Genomic DNA, 13742 nt, shown 5'->3' with positions numbered 1-13742 from the left:
CATTCTAAGTATGGCACTAGATGCATATAATAGGGTATGTGGGAAGTGCGATCATAGTGACACAAAACATTTCCTGCCAAAAAAGTTACCAAAATATGCACGAAAATAAAAGACAGAGATATACGTCTATGTCTCCACTACCTAATCCCCTATTTATGTGTATTTCTTAATTGTGTATGTTATGAATTCATCCAAACTTTAATGTAAAACGCATTTCTAAACGACAGCTGTTATCTCTTTCAAAATATTGCCTTGGCATTACTTGCAAACTGACTATAAGCGTGTACTAATAATTGCCAAAAAATCATTTTTATATTTTAAGTGGTTTTATAATAATATAGAGAAAAGCGGTTTTGAGTCTGTCACGTAAAAGTCTAGAAAACGATATTTTCAAACGTTGCTGTAGCATTTTTTAAAACTCTAGACCGATATAAAAATAGCAAATCGAAGCTAATAAATAGTTCGAAAGATTGCGAAAATTTTAGTTCACGGTTTTGGTGGTATAAATGTGCTAGTGATTTTTCAGTATAAACGTGGGATTACTCTGAAGTCAAAAAATGTTTCTATGTATTTGTTACATGTATGAAAATAACTGAACACACATGCAACTGCTTACAAAAGAACGTCACATTCTGAATGTTTAGACGAGGAATACTTTAAGTTGTATATTTTATATGTCCACTATCTTTATAACAACTATATGTTTATGCCATTTGTCCTGTTCCAAATAGTTCTTTTTGATTTATCATATAGTAACATGTAATTTTCTTTAAAGCCAAAAGTATTTCTAATTTATGTAGTTTTATTTAGTGTTAAATAGTTGTTTATCTTAAAAAGAATCATGTAATTATTTTTCGTTTCACAGTTGTTTTACAGTGCCAAATCAATAATTACTTAATACTAAATACACAGTATTTAAAAAAGTGTTTCTTCGATGGACTAACTGGCATTTGAAGTTTTTGTTAATTTTTAAACTTGTTTGTTTATTGCATTTTTTGAAGTGAATTATTTGTCCACTTCTAAAAAATAACAATATTGACTGAAGTGGAAAAAGCAACAGCCAGAAAGACATCATAATTACATTCATCCTCGCACATTTTGCAAATTCTAGTTACCATTTATAAAAATAGGTGTGTTTTGATTGGTTTTAATTTTTATAATTTGAGCATCGCCATGGAGCGTATAGAGATGAAGTTGGTCATAGTGCGGGGTTTATACCCATGATGTGTGACTCGTATTTTTTATGTACTTCTTCGCAAAAATTACCCTAAACTTGGTATTGGAACATAAAAGAGAGTGGACAGCTTAAAAACATAAAGTAATAGGACTACTAATACGGCCCCTTCAGAACACTTTGTTTTTTTTTTTAATGATTTTGCCCCTTCAGAAAAACTTTGTTTTTTTAATGATTTTGTCCCTTCAGAACACTTTGTTTTTTTAATCATTTTCCCCTGTTTTTTCCAAACGCACCCATTCAAAAAAGTCAACATTTCAAGGAAAATACGCCGCTTTTCCAAACAAGAATACGGTTTCGTCCAAACAAAGTTCCCTTTCAAAACAATCAAAATTAGGAATTTTGCCTTGTGTTTAAGACTTTTCCTGTTAGGACCCTTCAGAACACTTTGTTTTTTTAAAGATTTTGACCTTGTTTTCAAAGGTATGTTGAAAAAAGCAAAACTATATGGGCTTGTTCAGCACACACCATTGTTTTACCAAATTTACCCCATTTTTCAAGGTACCTTTGTTAAAAGTGAAAATTCACTTTTTTGCCCTGTTTTTCTATTGGGCCACTTCCGCACACAACACGTTTTTAGGGGACAATTTATTAAAAATATTAAAATATTTTAAGAAAAAAATAATTTATTCAATTAATTGGCATACAAAATAATAATACCCCTAATATAATTAAACTCCAGCTCCATTCCGCGGCGGCCCCTCTGAATCGGTGGAACTTTCCCTAAATTTCCAATAATAAAACAACATAAAATCAAAAGTGTTTATTCTTACTCTGGATCCAAATCCCCGAGGGCCCTTTTGAACCGTTCGCATTCTGACACTTTGTAAAATTGAATGTTGAAGTTGAGTAGATCGTTAATGTGTAGTTTTATCGTCCTCTCATTTGACTGCTCCAACCTCTGCCTGAGTAATTTAAATAACCGAATTTTTGGATTAAACTGGTGTATTGTAAGCTTCATGATAAGCAAATATAAAAAAGATTTGATTTAAAATGAGGCTGATAAATAATAGTCTCGATTAATTTGGCGTAATTTTTTATCTAGTGGTATTGCTTACCTCAATTTGATAAAAAAACATAAAATGAAATTAATAGAATAATATCATTATTAATAAAATAATATACCTGGAATGCAATAATTTCAATTGTTATGGACTTGAGTCTTCAATAACTGACTTTACGAACAGTTCTCGTAGTATGCGTCTAAACACGGTTGTGAAACAAAGGAAAATGAATAACAAAATTATAATAGTGTTTGTAATAATAGATAACAAGTGTTGACTTAAAGAAAATTAAATGATGAATTTCTTAATCTATCTTAAATACCTATACTTGTTTGAAAGAACAAAATAAAATGAGATAGAAAGAAATGTACTTGTATTAATGTATTATTAACATGTTTACCGGTTTCTGTCTGTTGAGTGCCTGTTTACATTCATAAAAGTTGGCTGGTAGAAAAGTCATAACTGTATCCTGTATGTAAAATCGGTAGGGTAATAATATTACCTTACCGAAATGTCAATTGTCAACATTTGTCAAGGAATCCAAAAGCAATAAATGTGAAAAGCAATAATGTAAGTAATTTTACTAGATTTTCTTTTACGACTTTTCTATATTCTTTTTCTGATTCAACATCATTTCTCCATTCACTTGTCTCTAATTTTATTTTCTTAAATGCTTTTACAAATCCTTTAAACAAATAACTCGATTTTTTTTCAAAATGCCAAACTTCATCAATAGTTATTATTTTGTATCCTTTTTCAATTGCTTTTTTTACTTCGTTTGTACACCAGGCTCATCTGATAATTCTTTGAGATTCTGTACGAGCACATATATATTTTTGATTCGGCCTTCGGCCCTTATGAGTGGACGTCGTCCACGAATTATTTAATTTTGCACACAATTGACATAGTGGAAATGTTAGTTTTTCATCACCAGATTTGAATTTATTTTTAACAGGTAAAACGGGGTGATACAAACCTCTTGGTGGTAAAATTGCACATTTCATTAAACCATACCAATTTGAATTATACATAGGAGGTTTGAATATTTTAGTAGGATGTCCAACTGGATAATCATCAATCATAACATTGTACTGTTGGATATAAACTACAAATATCTACATATTTCATTTTCTTTCCCTTAACTTTCAATTTTGTTGCATTAGTTCTTCCCTCAAAGAATGCATTTCTAGGATTAAGTTCTTTAATTTCTTTTTTTTAGTCTAATTGTATTCCCACATTTCTATTAAATTATAACCAGCTTTTGTTTTATTCTTATTATTATTAATAAAATCTGAACTATAACATTTTGTACAACCATGCCAAAAACAACCGTGATATTGATAGACTGTATTAGTTTTTTCATCAAAGTCATCAACTTTTGATCCACATATTTTCATTTCACCATCATTTAATGCATGTTTTATATTTGGATTATGAAAACTATTCAACCAAGAAATTGATTGTTGAGAATATTGATCTTTTTTCAGATTATCAACAACTGCAATTGTATCTTTCTTAATATATTTTGATCTATATATAGCCATACAAACACCAGCAATGGTAATGTATCTAAAAGGATCTATGTTAGCTATTTCTAGAAATTGTTTTTTAATTTAAGACATCCTCTTCTTAATATATCTACATCAGAATTACAATAATCATAAAGTTCTTTTTTAAAATTAAACAGATAGTTTTCTTTTCTTTTTTGTTTATGCCAATCTAAAAACTCTTGCCTTTCTTTTATTTTCATAGAATTAACACCATAGTATTTTGTATTTGGTATTTTTCCAATATAGTTCTGATTTTCTGTTGTATTGAAGAAATGTGGAAAATAACCTTTTTTAAGTTCATTCAATCCAAATGTTTTAGGGAATTCTTTTAAATCTCCTTGAACAAAGTTACTGCTATCAATAATTCTTAAATTAATTGATTTTATTTACATTAACATTATTGTAGATCCATTATAATATATGCAAAAAGGTTTGATACCGTTTTCAACGCAATATTTTAGAATAAAGTAAGAATCATAACAATAGTTGAAGGGTATTGCAGATTCGCTGTAGTTGAGAATTGTTAATACAAAATTTGCTAATAGAAAGGACTGTTCCTTCACCTTTCAGTACAATAAACCTTATGCTAATCAAAGTAAATGAAATGTTTACTAACACTAGCCTTTGATTGAAATTGTATATATTATATTCTATTCACATATTGAAGATCAATCAGTAAACGTCGCAAGTCTGCAGAATTTTGAAAATAACAGGTTACATAGAACTGTATTGTAAACGATGTCAGGTACCAAAAACATTGTTTATATTTAAGAAATAAAATTTCTTGATTTTCGTGGCGTTATATGAAATTTATTTTGACGCATTTGCGTCACTAACAACATTAAAATTGTTATTCCATTCGTACGTTATCTTGAGTTGCTTGTAAGGATATTTATTGCGTCATCAACTGTAATCACGAAGTGGTGGATCGCCTAAAAAATACGATAGATTTTTTCCGACTTAGTAAGTGAAAACACAAAATGTTCTGATAATTTATGTTGTTTTGTCACGAATTTGCTAGTAGAGCGAAGATTTCGTAACTTTCTGTACAATTCTTGACTTGAAGGATGATTTAATGTGTTCTTAACATTCAGGATAATAACATAATATCTGTGTAAGTAGCGGTATTTATGTATTTTGAAACAAAAACATGCTTGTTACTCGGTCGGTTCATTCGTTTAAGTCGGACTGCATATTCACACTCAACATTCTGAATTTTTAATAATTATATTGTGGTTGATTTTTGTTGTTATAAATTTTGGAAATTTTAGTCCGCTCCTGGGTTTCCGTTCCAACGTGTAGGAAAAAATTCCGAGCATTTTCTCTCTCGATAACAATACTTGTACTGCGTAAGCTTAAAAATAACCGAAAACGTTATAAATAACAATAAGAATGAAAACTCCCCTACCACCCGAAGTCCGCCGATTCCGGTGGTCAGGCGGCCCGCCGTGGGCGTATTTTCTCACACACATTTAACCGTGATCTAATTAAAATAATAATAATTTCCCTCCCAAAAACCAAAACATAAATGCATCGTCGTCGTTTTCCCATCCTCCTCTTCGTAACGAAACACTGTGACATAATAAGTTTCACAATTCCACAAATAGATTCCCGTATTTTCGGGCGAAAAGAGTGGGGATCAAAGCCTACTTGATCGTGAAAAAGCCCGTCGCGGCACAGTCGCCGTCCAACCGCACCTTCGCCAAGTAACCCGAAACCTCGCACCTTCTTTTTTCGGTTATAACCGATTTGTTCGCAGGTGAACCAGGGCCAGCCCCAGCACCAGACCGTCACCGATTCTCAGTACGCGCGTCCCACCAAGGCCACGCAGAGCAGCGCCGCCCCCAAGCAGAACCTTGATTCTATGCTTGGCAACTTACAAGCAGACATGAGTAGACAAGGAGTCAACACGAGCCAGAAGGGTTGCTGCAGCGCCTGCGACAAACCGATTGTGGGCCAGGTCATAACCGCGTTGGGCAAGACGTGGCACCCGGAGCACTTCACCTGCGCCCATTGCACCCAGGAGCTTGGAACGAGGAACTTCTTCGAGAGGGACGGAAAGCCCTACTGCGAGCCAGATTACCACAACCTATTCAGCCCTAGGTGCGCGTACTGCAACGGGCCCATTCTGGACGTATGTGGGAGTCAGTCTCTCGGGAGAGGCGGGTTATGACCAGTCTGATTGCAGAAATGCGTTACCGCGCTAGAGAAGACCTGGCACATGGAGCACTTCTTCTGCGCCCAATGCGGCAAACAGTTCGGGGAGGAGGGGTTCCACGAGAGGGAGGGGAAGCCCTATTGCAGGGACGACTATTTCGATATGTTTGCCCCCAAGTGCGGGGCTTGCAATAGGGCGATCATGGAGAACTATATTTCAGCCTTGAATGCACAGTGGCACCCTGATTGTTTCGTTTGCAGGGTAAGTATAATAGGGGGTGGAAGAGAAAGGGGAGCAACAGGGAGATGATGGGTTTTAAAATATCAAACCATAGGATTGCAAGTTGCCAGTTCAAGGAAAGTCGTTTTATGCAGTCGAAGGCAAACCGGTGTGCCCTACGTGCATCGGGAGGGAGGACGAAGAAGACGAATAAAAATAAAAGCTTTTACACTACCCTTACTATACTTTAAGTCTTGTATAAAGTTATTTGTATTATATTGAATAATAAAGTTTATTAATAAAAAAAACACAAAAAATAAAAACACGAACACAGTAAACAAAGAACTCTGGGCGATTTTCTGCGCGCTCATTAGCGCTGCGTTGTTGCTCAGGTGAGGCCGTGTTTATTGGGTCAGTTTGTTGCCACACATCATATTTCGGTCGCGATTATTTATAGGTTGTGCACCTACACGAATATATAGGACAAATTTATAGGCAATTTGGAAACGGGAAGGGGGGCGTCTCGTTCTAGTTATGCACTTTGTTTAGATCGATGGCCTTGATTGCAGTCAGTAGATGCCAAAATTGAAATTTATTTGCTTTTCGATTACTTCGCCTTTAGTTGCTTTATGGCGATGAAAACAAGACAGCTCAATTACGATTTTGACATTAACACAGGCATTTTTTTTATTTTGACGTTTTATTGTGGCATGAATCTCACCATAATTCAAACTGGAACGGCGGAGACGCGCACGGACTTGTTGAAAATGGATTGTTTGTAAATATTGTCCAAACGCACGTGTAAATAAATAAACGCTTCATTTTTCATGGGTTTTCAGAAAAGTTTCCGTTTTCAACTAGTTTTATTGTCTGCCTCCAAGTTTGGGTTTATTAAGGGTGTTTGCGCTGGAGTGGAGCCAAATTTATGACATGAAGCATGCGTTTAATCGTGTGTCGAATGCGTTAGACAAGGACAGCTAAATGAGATGAAAGTTTATTTTTCGAAAATATTTTACACACACTTTCACTCAGCAAACCATACTAGGACATACATACGTGTGGTAGTTTTTAATTAGAGTTTAAGTCTCATAAACGACACTCCACTTCCGTTAATATTTTCAGGAGTCTTTCCATATTTGCAGTAAAATTGTTTTTTTCGAAAATTTAACCGTACTGTGTTTTCCAAGCATTAAACTTACATTTTTGATACCACGTAATACATTGTTGCCAGCTAGATCTCAGAATAATAAATACATATTTTTCTTCTTATGGCCACTTTAATTTTTTTTTTTCTGTTATTAAAGGAATCCTTGTGTTCTGCTGATTTCTAACTGCTGAACACAAAAACTTAAATGATAGGTTGACCTTGGTGGCGTGACATACCACGACATTGATTCTTATGCAAACCAAGGTATTGTTTAAACGTAAGGTGTCTACCGCAACCTTTTATCAAAAAACCTTTTTTCAAAGATTACTGGAAATATAAAAAAAATTTGACAAAATTAAATAAATATATTTTGTCATTTCTAATCTGTTATAAGTGTGCTGCATAGAATTTAATTTTCTTTATAAAATTATCGACAATATTGGCGTCAATCTTTAGAGCTACTATGTCCGATTTTTTCTCTGATTTGTTATTATTATTATTTATTTATTTTGTTAGTGTCACATCGCATATATAATTTTACCATATGTCATAAATTTGGCGCTTCCAGATGCAGACTTCATAAAACAGGCGAAATATATGTTTTCATAATTGTCCTCCCGAAGTTTTCCTGTTTAATGGTGTCACGTACATAATTCGAGCTCAAGTTCGACTGTGAACCTAATGAACTTTTAACTTGTTTAAATATAATCCCGAATATACGTATTTTTAATATGTTTTCTATTTATTTTCGAAAAATTTTCAATTTCAATGTCTGGAATTCAAATTTTGACATACAAAAATTCAATAAAGTTATATTTCATTTTTTATGTTTGTCAACTTGTTATCTTCTGTTACGTATGTTTTAATCTTTGCTCCATTTTCAGGACTGCCGCCAACCCTTCATAGGCGGCTCTTTCTTCGACCACGAAGGACAGCCCTACTGCGAAACCCACTACCACCTAAAACGTGGCTCTCTTTGTGCCGGTTGCCATAAGCCCATTTCCGGAAGATGCATCACCGCCATGTTTAGAAAATTCCATCCCGAGCATTTCGTTTGTGCTTTTTGCTTGAAGCAGTTAAATAAAGGCACCTTTAAGGAACAAAACGATAAGCCATATTGCCATACGTGTTTTGATAAGCTTTTTGGTTAATTATTTTTTCTGCACTTTTATTCTTTTTTGCTAGAGGTGGAAGCTTCCTCTGATATTATACCAAGACGTTGTGGAGGAATTCTATTTAGCATATTCAAATATCTAAATGTTTTACATAACTCTAGTAGGTTTGCTTAATCAATTAACTTAAGATTTAAAAAATATTTTATTGCTTTATTTTCTTATTCAACTTTTGATTTTATTTTACAGAGAACACGTATGAGGTTATGATGCACTTGTTGTATTTTGCATTTTTGAAAATTTACAAGTTGCCATTTTATTTTTTATACTTTAATAATTTTTATTGGTTGTTAATTCGTACTGTAATTATTTTATAACAAGAGAACTAATTTTAGAATATTGTAATATTTAATGTGTGAAATAAAGTGATCAAAGAATATGGAATGTTTAAATTTCCCGCTGTTTAGTGAACTTTCAAATCTGATTTTAAGACGGAAGTCACGGGTGTTGCACCTCTCTTCGTCTGTCGTAAATTATCTAGAATTAGATTTTGAGACACTGATTTGTCAGTTTGATAAATATTTGCATTCTCAATCGACAGAAAGAGGTGTAATCAATTTTTTGCGCGTTTTTGAATTCGAGTTGTAATTTAGTAACTTTTCTATAGTATGGTTGGTAGTGGTAATGTTGGCAACCATTTTTTGAGCACGGCTTTATTTTTAGGTTACTTGTAAAAAGTGTAAATATGAAACAAAACAAGCAAATAATTTGACAAAAACCATGTCGACAAAAATTAGATCGACACAAAAACACTTTCGTTAGTGAATATTACTGCACCTTAACAATAGGTGGTTGAACATGGCCTCGGACCAAGAACTCCTCCTATACAAAGAAATCATAAACCGAGGGTGTTGCCAGCGCTGCGCCCTCCGATATTTATGTTGCGATAAAACTTTGATAAGTTTTGACTTCCCCAGCACTTCTTTGGTTAACGTAAGTTTTTTTTAAATACGTTTAAAAACACAACTCGACAAAATTTTTAGTTTGGTTATATGTCTCCGATGGAAGAGTTTGAAATGGAACGTCCGTCCAAAAAAAAAAAGCCTAACGCATGTACTGTCTGTTTAGGTCTTTTCCAAGATCCCTTGATTGAGGAAATAATGACACATGAAGATATTTCGAAAATTGCAGAATACAAGTGTCAATTGTATACAGTACATATAACCTTTCCAGCTTGCGTACTTATAAGAGATCATAGTATGAAAATACACTTACAAAGAATGTTTCCAGAGACATTTAATGGTTTGTATGAAACATGCATCTGTGGTTTATTAAAAATCGTGTTTTAGTTGAGGCAGTTACAAAGATTAATCATTTTTGGCGTCAATGTGTTGAACACAAGCTATCGAAGCTTCTGGGAAAAAAGTGTAATCCGCGCACATCCAAGCTGACTCTTCACTTTTATACTAGTTATCAGTTGGAGAATGAAGTGAGTGAAATAATGTTTTGCTTTTTCAATAAATGGTTTAGGAAGTGGCTTTTGTTCAAGAATTTGTCAAGGATAATTTAGTACACCCATCAAGTAGACACTCTGTTGCCACGTTATTGCAATCAGTACCGGATGAAAAATTTATACAGATGGTAAATATTCCTCCGAAAGTACCGTTCTACAGCTTGGATTTAGCAGAGTTCAAGGTTTTCTCAGAATCAATTCATCTTATAGGAAATTACTGTAAATATTCAAGAAAGTTATTGCAAATGCAAATACCAGATGATCTCGCTGATTATACTGCAGGTGATAGTGTAGAAAATATTATTGTGAGAGCTGTAAAGCAGGTTGTAGGGTAAGCCATTTACCAATCATACCAATCATTTTGTTAAAATTACAACATCTAACTTTCAGAGAGATAAAACAGGTATCATTTCAAGCCTCCAGTTTTGATGATCCATCTGTGAGAGTTTTAGGAAATGGTAAAACTTTCCATTTACAGCTATTTGATCCCAAATTTGAAGAAATACCTCGCTCCGTTTGTCAAAAAATTGAAAAAATCATTAACAAGACTAAAGTAGTCCGTGTGACAAATCTACAACAAAACAATAAGTAAGTCCTGTCATTAAAAAATAAAAGTAATTAATTTAAAATTGCAGGAAGGACATTTCTCTAGCTATGGATTCAGAAAATTTGAGTCCGCGTTTGTTCAAAGCCTTGTGCCTAATTCAAGACTTCAAAAATTTAGATCAGTGCATAAACGCTGTCAATATGTACCCAAACTTAATGGTTAACCAAAAACTCCCAATTAGAATGTTGCATCAAAATCGACGATACGACCTTCGCAAGAAAAAAATTTATTTTATGAAAGCCACTAAATTGAGAGGTTTGTTGATGAGTCAAAAAGATTTTGATCTGAAAATTTGTATTTCAGATAATTTAATTGAGTTAGAATTATGTATAGAAAACGGACTCAACATTCGAGAATTTATTGATGGAGATTTGGGACGAACTAGTCCGTCCGTGTCAGAGATAATGAGGGCTAAAGCAGGTATTTTGGCGTTAGACGTGATCGATTTTCGGACAACATTACCATGCGCAGCGGAGGAAGGAGAGGTTGTAATATAATGTATATAGAAGGTACATAATTATCAGGATACTTATTGGTAGTAATTTATTTGGAAAAGAATAAATAAAATAAACAAAATTCGTCGAGCTTTCACTTGTCCCTCTAGTTTTTTTGGTTACGATTTAATTGGTCAAATCATTCAAAGAACTGTGGCTACAGAATTTATTTAAATGTATAGTTAATACGGTATTATCCCCATGAAACTGAAAATTTGTTGATACGTTTCAGTAGCTACGCTGTCATGCTCTTGGCCTGAAGTGATTAATTTTGTGTCAAATGGCCAAGATGTTTTTAAAAACTTCATAGTAAACTTTTAAAACGAAAGATTTTAAGCCGCCATAAATGTGAATGAAAATACCCATTGTTATGTGCACATCACAGTTCAGGCTTTTTTTTTGAAAATTAAATATGTTGTGGAAATACTGTAAAATACCTGTTGTTCCCTTCTAACTACGCCCCTGCCTTTTTAAAAATGGCTTTATTACCACAGTGCGCATGCTCATTGTCATTTTTCACTTTGACAGATGTCAAACTGCCGGTTTAATAATTAACCACAATATTTCCATTCTAGTATATTGCACAATATTGTTAGTTCGAAAAATTTCAAACAAGAAACTCCAAAATGGTTGTGAGACAATACAACCAAGAACTAGAATACCTAGAAAAAATCAACTCTTACTGCTGGCGGATCAAGAAGGGTTTCCAGCCTAACATGAACGTAGAGGGTGTCTTCTACGTCAACCAGACCCTCGAAAAACTGATGTTAGATGAACTTCGCAACGCTTGTCGGCCCGGTATGGTAGGGGGCTTCCTTCCCGGCGTTAAACAAATTGCCAACGTGGCTGCTTTACCGGGAATTGTTGGCAAGTCCGTTGGCCTACCAGATGTCCACTCTGGTTATGGTTTTGCCATTGGAAACATGGCAGCTTTTGATATTAATGACCCACAATCAATTGTCTCCCCTGGAGGTGTCGGTTTTGACATTAATTGTGGTGTGAGACTTCTGCGGACCAATTTGTTTGAGAAGGATGTCCTCCCCGTGAAGGAACAATTGGCGCAAAGTTTGTTTGATCATATCCCCGTGGGAGTGGGTTCCAAGGGGATAATTCCTATGAATGCGAAAGATTTGGAGGAAGCGCTTGAAATGGGGATGGATTGGTCGTTGCGTGAGGGGTACATTTGGGCAGAGGATAAAGAGCATTGTGAAGAGTATGGAAGGATGTTGAATGCTGATCCTGCAAAAGTTAGCATGCGGGCGAAAAAGCGGGGACTACCACAGGTACGATTTTTTGTTTTATATTTATTCATAAAAAATAAAATATTAAATAAAATAAAATAGAAAAATTGGTCATCTACATCATTTTATTAGTCAGTCGATATAACAGTGTATAATTTGATTATGTTGAACTGAACTTTTTGTATCAACACAGGAGCTATTCTAGCTTATTTCCTTCGTGATGTGGCGTCACCGCGTTCCCGAATTGGCAACACTGTTGCCTTGTGGGTATTTTAGTTTGAAAGAACATAGAATTTTGTTTGTTTTCTTTAAAAAATTTTATTTAAAAAATACGATTTTAGAATAGATCATTGTACCTTAAAAAATTAGATTCAGGAGTATAAGTGAATAAAATTTTAAAACCCTCAAAAAATTCAAAATTTGGTATTGAATTGTAATCGTCAACAAAATGGAAATCTACGTTCCTGAGCATAAGCTAAGGAAGTATTGAAATCGAGACCATTGAACGACTGGCCACATTATGTTTTCTCGACGTTTCATGACCCCTAGAGTACGAAAAAGTAAGTCTTGTTACCGCCTGTCTGTCTGCCGTCTTCCGAATTTTTATTAAACAGAAACTATTGGATCGATTGTTGTCAAATTTTATATCTGTATTAGGAATATTGTGTATCAACAATAGGATAATGTCATCCCTAAAATTTACATTAGTAAATATTATTTAAGTTGTGTAAAATAAGATACTCCTGCACATGTGGTTTATGAATTATGTGTCGCGTTTTTATCCTATACATCCAAATTTTTGAAAAAAAAACAAAATTGTATAACATTTTGCAATTTAAGTTTGAACCTTGCAAAACCGAATGCTATGATATTTTACAAATATTTTGATAAATCGTTAATCGAAATTTTTCCGTGTATGCCCCCAAGTGATTACGTCGTTTACAATTTTGCTGAATGAACGTTCTTTAAATATTATAGAATTACACACTCCAGCATGTGTGATTTGAGATTTTATGTGTTGAATTTTTACCCTAGATATCCAGATTTTTAGAAAAAAAAAATCAAAATTGCATAACAACTGGTACAACTGCAAAATAAATGCTTTGAAACCTTGCACACGTTTAAGGTTATGGGAAGCATGGTGAATGGTTAGTCAAAATTTATCCGTTCATGCATTCCCTCAAGAATTGATGATAACACAATTTTGTCGAATAAATGTTATTTAAATGTTAAAAAGAAACAAAGTCCTGAACTTGCGGTTTACGAATCCGTTATGAATTTTTTTCCTAGAGACCGAAATTTTTGAAAAATAAATGAAAAGATCACAATTTTTCGATTTTTTGGCTGTTCAAATTCTTCAACTTTTGATTTCTCAGTTTTTCGATATTTCAGTTTTGAGATTTTTCAGTTTTTTTATTCTTCAATTTTTCAGTTTTTCAATATCTCGATTTTTAATTTTTCGA

General features: G+C 33.8%; 3 protein-coding genes and 1 long non-coding RNA gene across 8 annotated transcripts in view; 3 read left to right on the top strand and 1 right to left on the bottom strand.

Moving 5' to 3' along the window:
• The window catches only part of LOC135125887 (leupaxin), a 52690-nt gene extending 43827 nt beyond the window's left edge, over positions 1-8863 (top strand). For 4 of the 5 annotated variants that reach the window (XM_064051632.1, XM_064051631.1, XM_064051629.1 and 1 more), the window contains exons 6-8: positions 5548-5922; positions 5977-6207; positions 8197-8863. In XM_064051632.1, the coding sequence (XP_063907702.1) occupies positions 5548-5922; positions 5977-6207; positions 8197-8463 (873 nt within the window). In that variant the 3' untranslated portion in view covers positions 8464-8863. Of the gene's footprint in view, positions 1-5547; positions 5923-5976; positions 6208-6280; positions 6489-8196 lie in introns of those variants that run through there. The other variant, XM_064051633.1, reaches the window with a different exon arrangement.
• Positions 1874-2447, bottom strand: LOC135125893 (uncharacterized). The gene is made up of 3 exons (XR_010279976.1): positions 2360-2447; positions 2008-2139; positions 1874-1957 (listed from the first exon to the last, which is right to left on the bottom strand). It is a non-coding gene; the product is annotated as an uncharacterized LOC135125893 (long non-coding RNA).
• A 255-nt stretch (positions 8864-9118) lies between the features above and the next one.
• On the top strand, positions 9119-11120 carry LOC135125659 (putative tRNA pseudouridine synthase Pus10). Its single transcript, XM_064051310.1, has 7 exons — positions 9119-9417; positions 9468-9726; positions 9774-9913; positions 9955-10268; positions 10328-10525; positions 10573-10799; positions 10848-11120. Exons 1-7 carry the CDS (start codon positions 9283-9285, stop codon positions 11039-11041), a joined length of 1467 nt encoding a protein of 488 aa, XP_063907380.1. The 5' UTR covers positions 9119-9282; the 3' UTR covers positions 11042-11120.
• Positions 11121-11548: 428 nt separating this feature from the next.
• The window catches only part of LOC135125885 (RNA-splicing ligase RtcB homolog), a 40672-nt gene continuing 38478 nt past the window's right edge, over positions 11549-13742 (top strand). Inside the window, exon 1 of the mRNA XM_064051626.1 lies at positions 11549-12321. Within this exon, the coding sequence (XP_063907696.1) occupies positions 11665-12321 (657 nt within the window). The 5' untranslated portion in view covers positions 11549-11664. The remainder of the gene's footprint in view (positions 12322-13742) is intronic.

Source organism: Zophobas morio, unplaced genomic scaffold (assembly GCF_036711695.1).
Source record: "Zophobas morio isolate AGI-343-1 ecotype UQ-CSIRO unplaced genomic scaffold, CSIRO_AGI_Zmor_V1 ptg000009l, whole genome shotgun sequence".
In the NCBI taxonomy this organism is placed as follows: domain Eukaryota; kingdom Metazoa; phylum Arthropoda; class Insecta; order Coleoptera; family Tenebrionidae; genus Zophobas; species Zophobas morio.
Note: the sequence above shows the minus strand (reverse complement) of the source record. Positions and strands in the feature narration are given on the sequence as shown.

Bases quoted from the DNA above. Each gene is read 5' to 3' on its own strand.
- LOC135125659 (XM_064051310.1), top strand. From the start codon at position 9,283: ATGGCCTCGGACCAAGAACTCCTCCTATACAAAGAAATCATAAACCGA. The intron at 10,526-10,572 runs GTAAGTCCTGTC...TTAAAATTGCAG, and splicing joins AATCTACAACAAAACAATAA to GAAGGACATTTCTCTAGCTA. The intron at 10,800-10,847 runs GTTTGTTGATGA...TTTGTATTTCAG, and splicing joins GAAAGCCACTAAATTGAGAG to ATAATTTAATTGAGTTAGAA.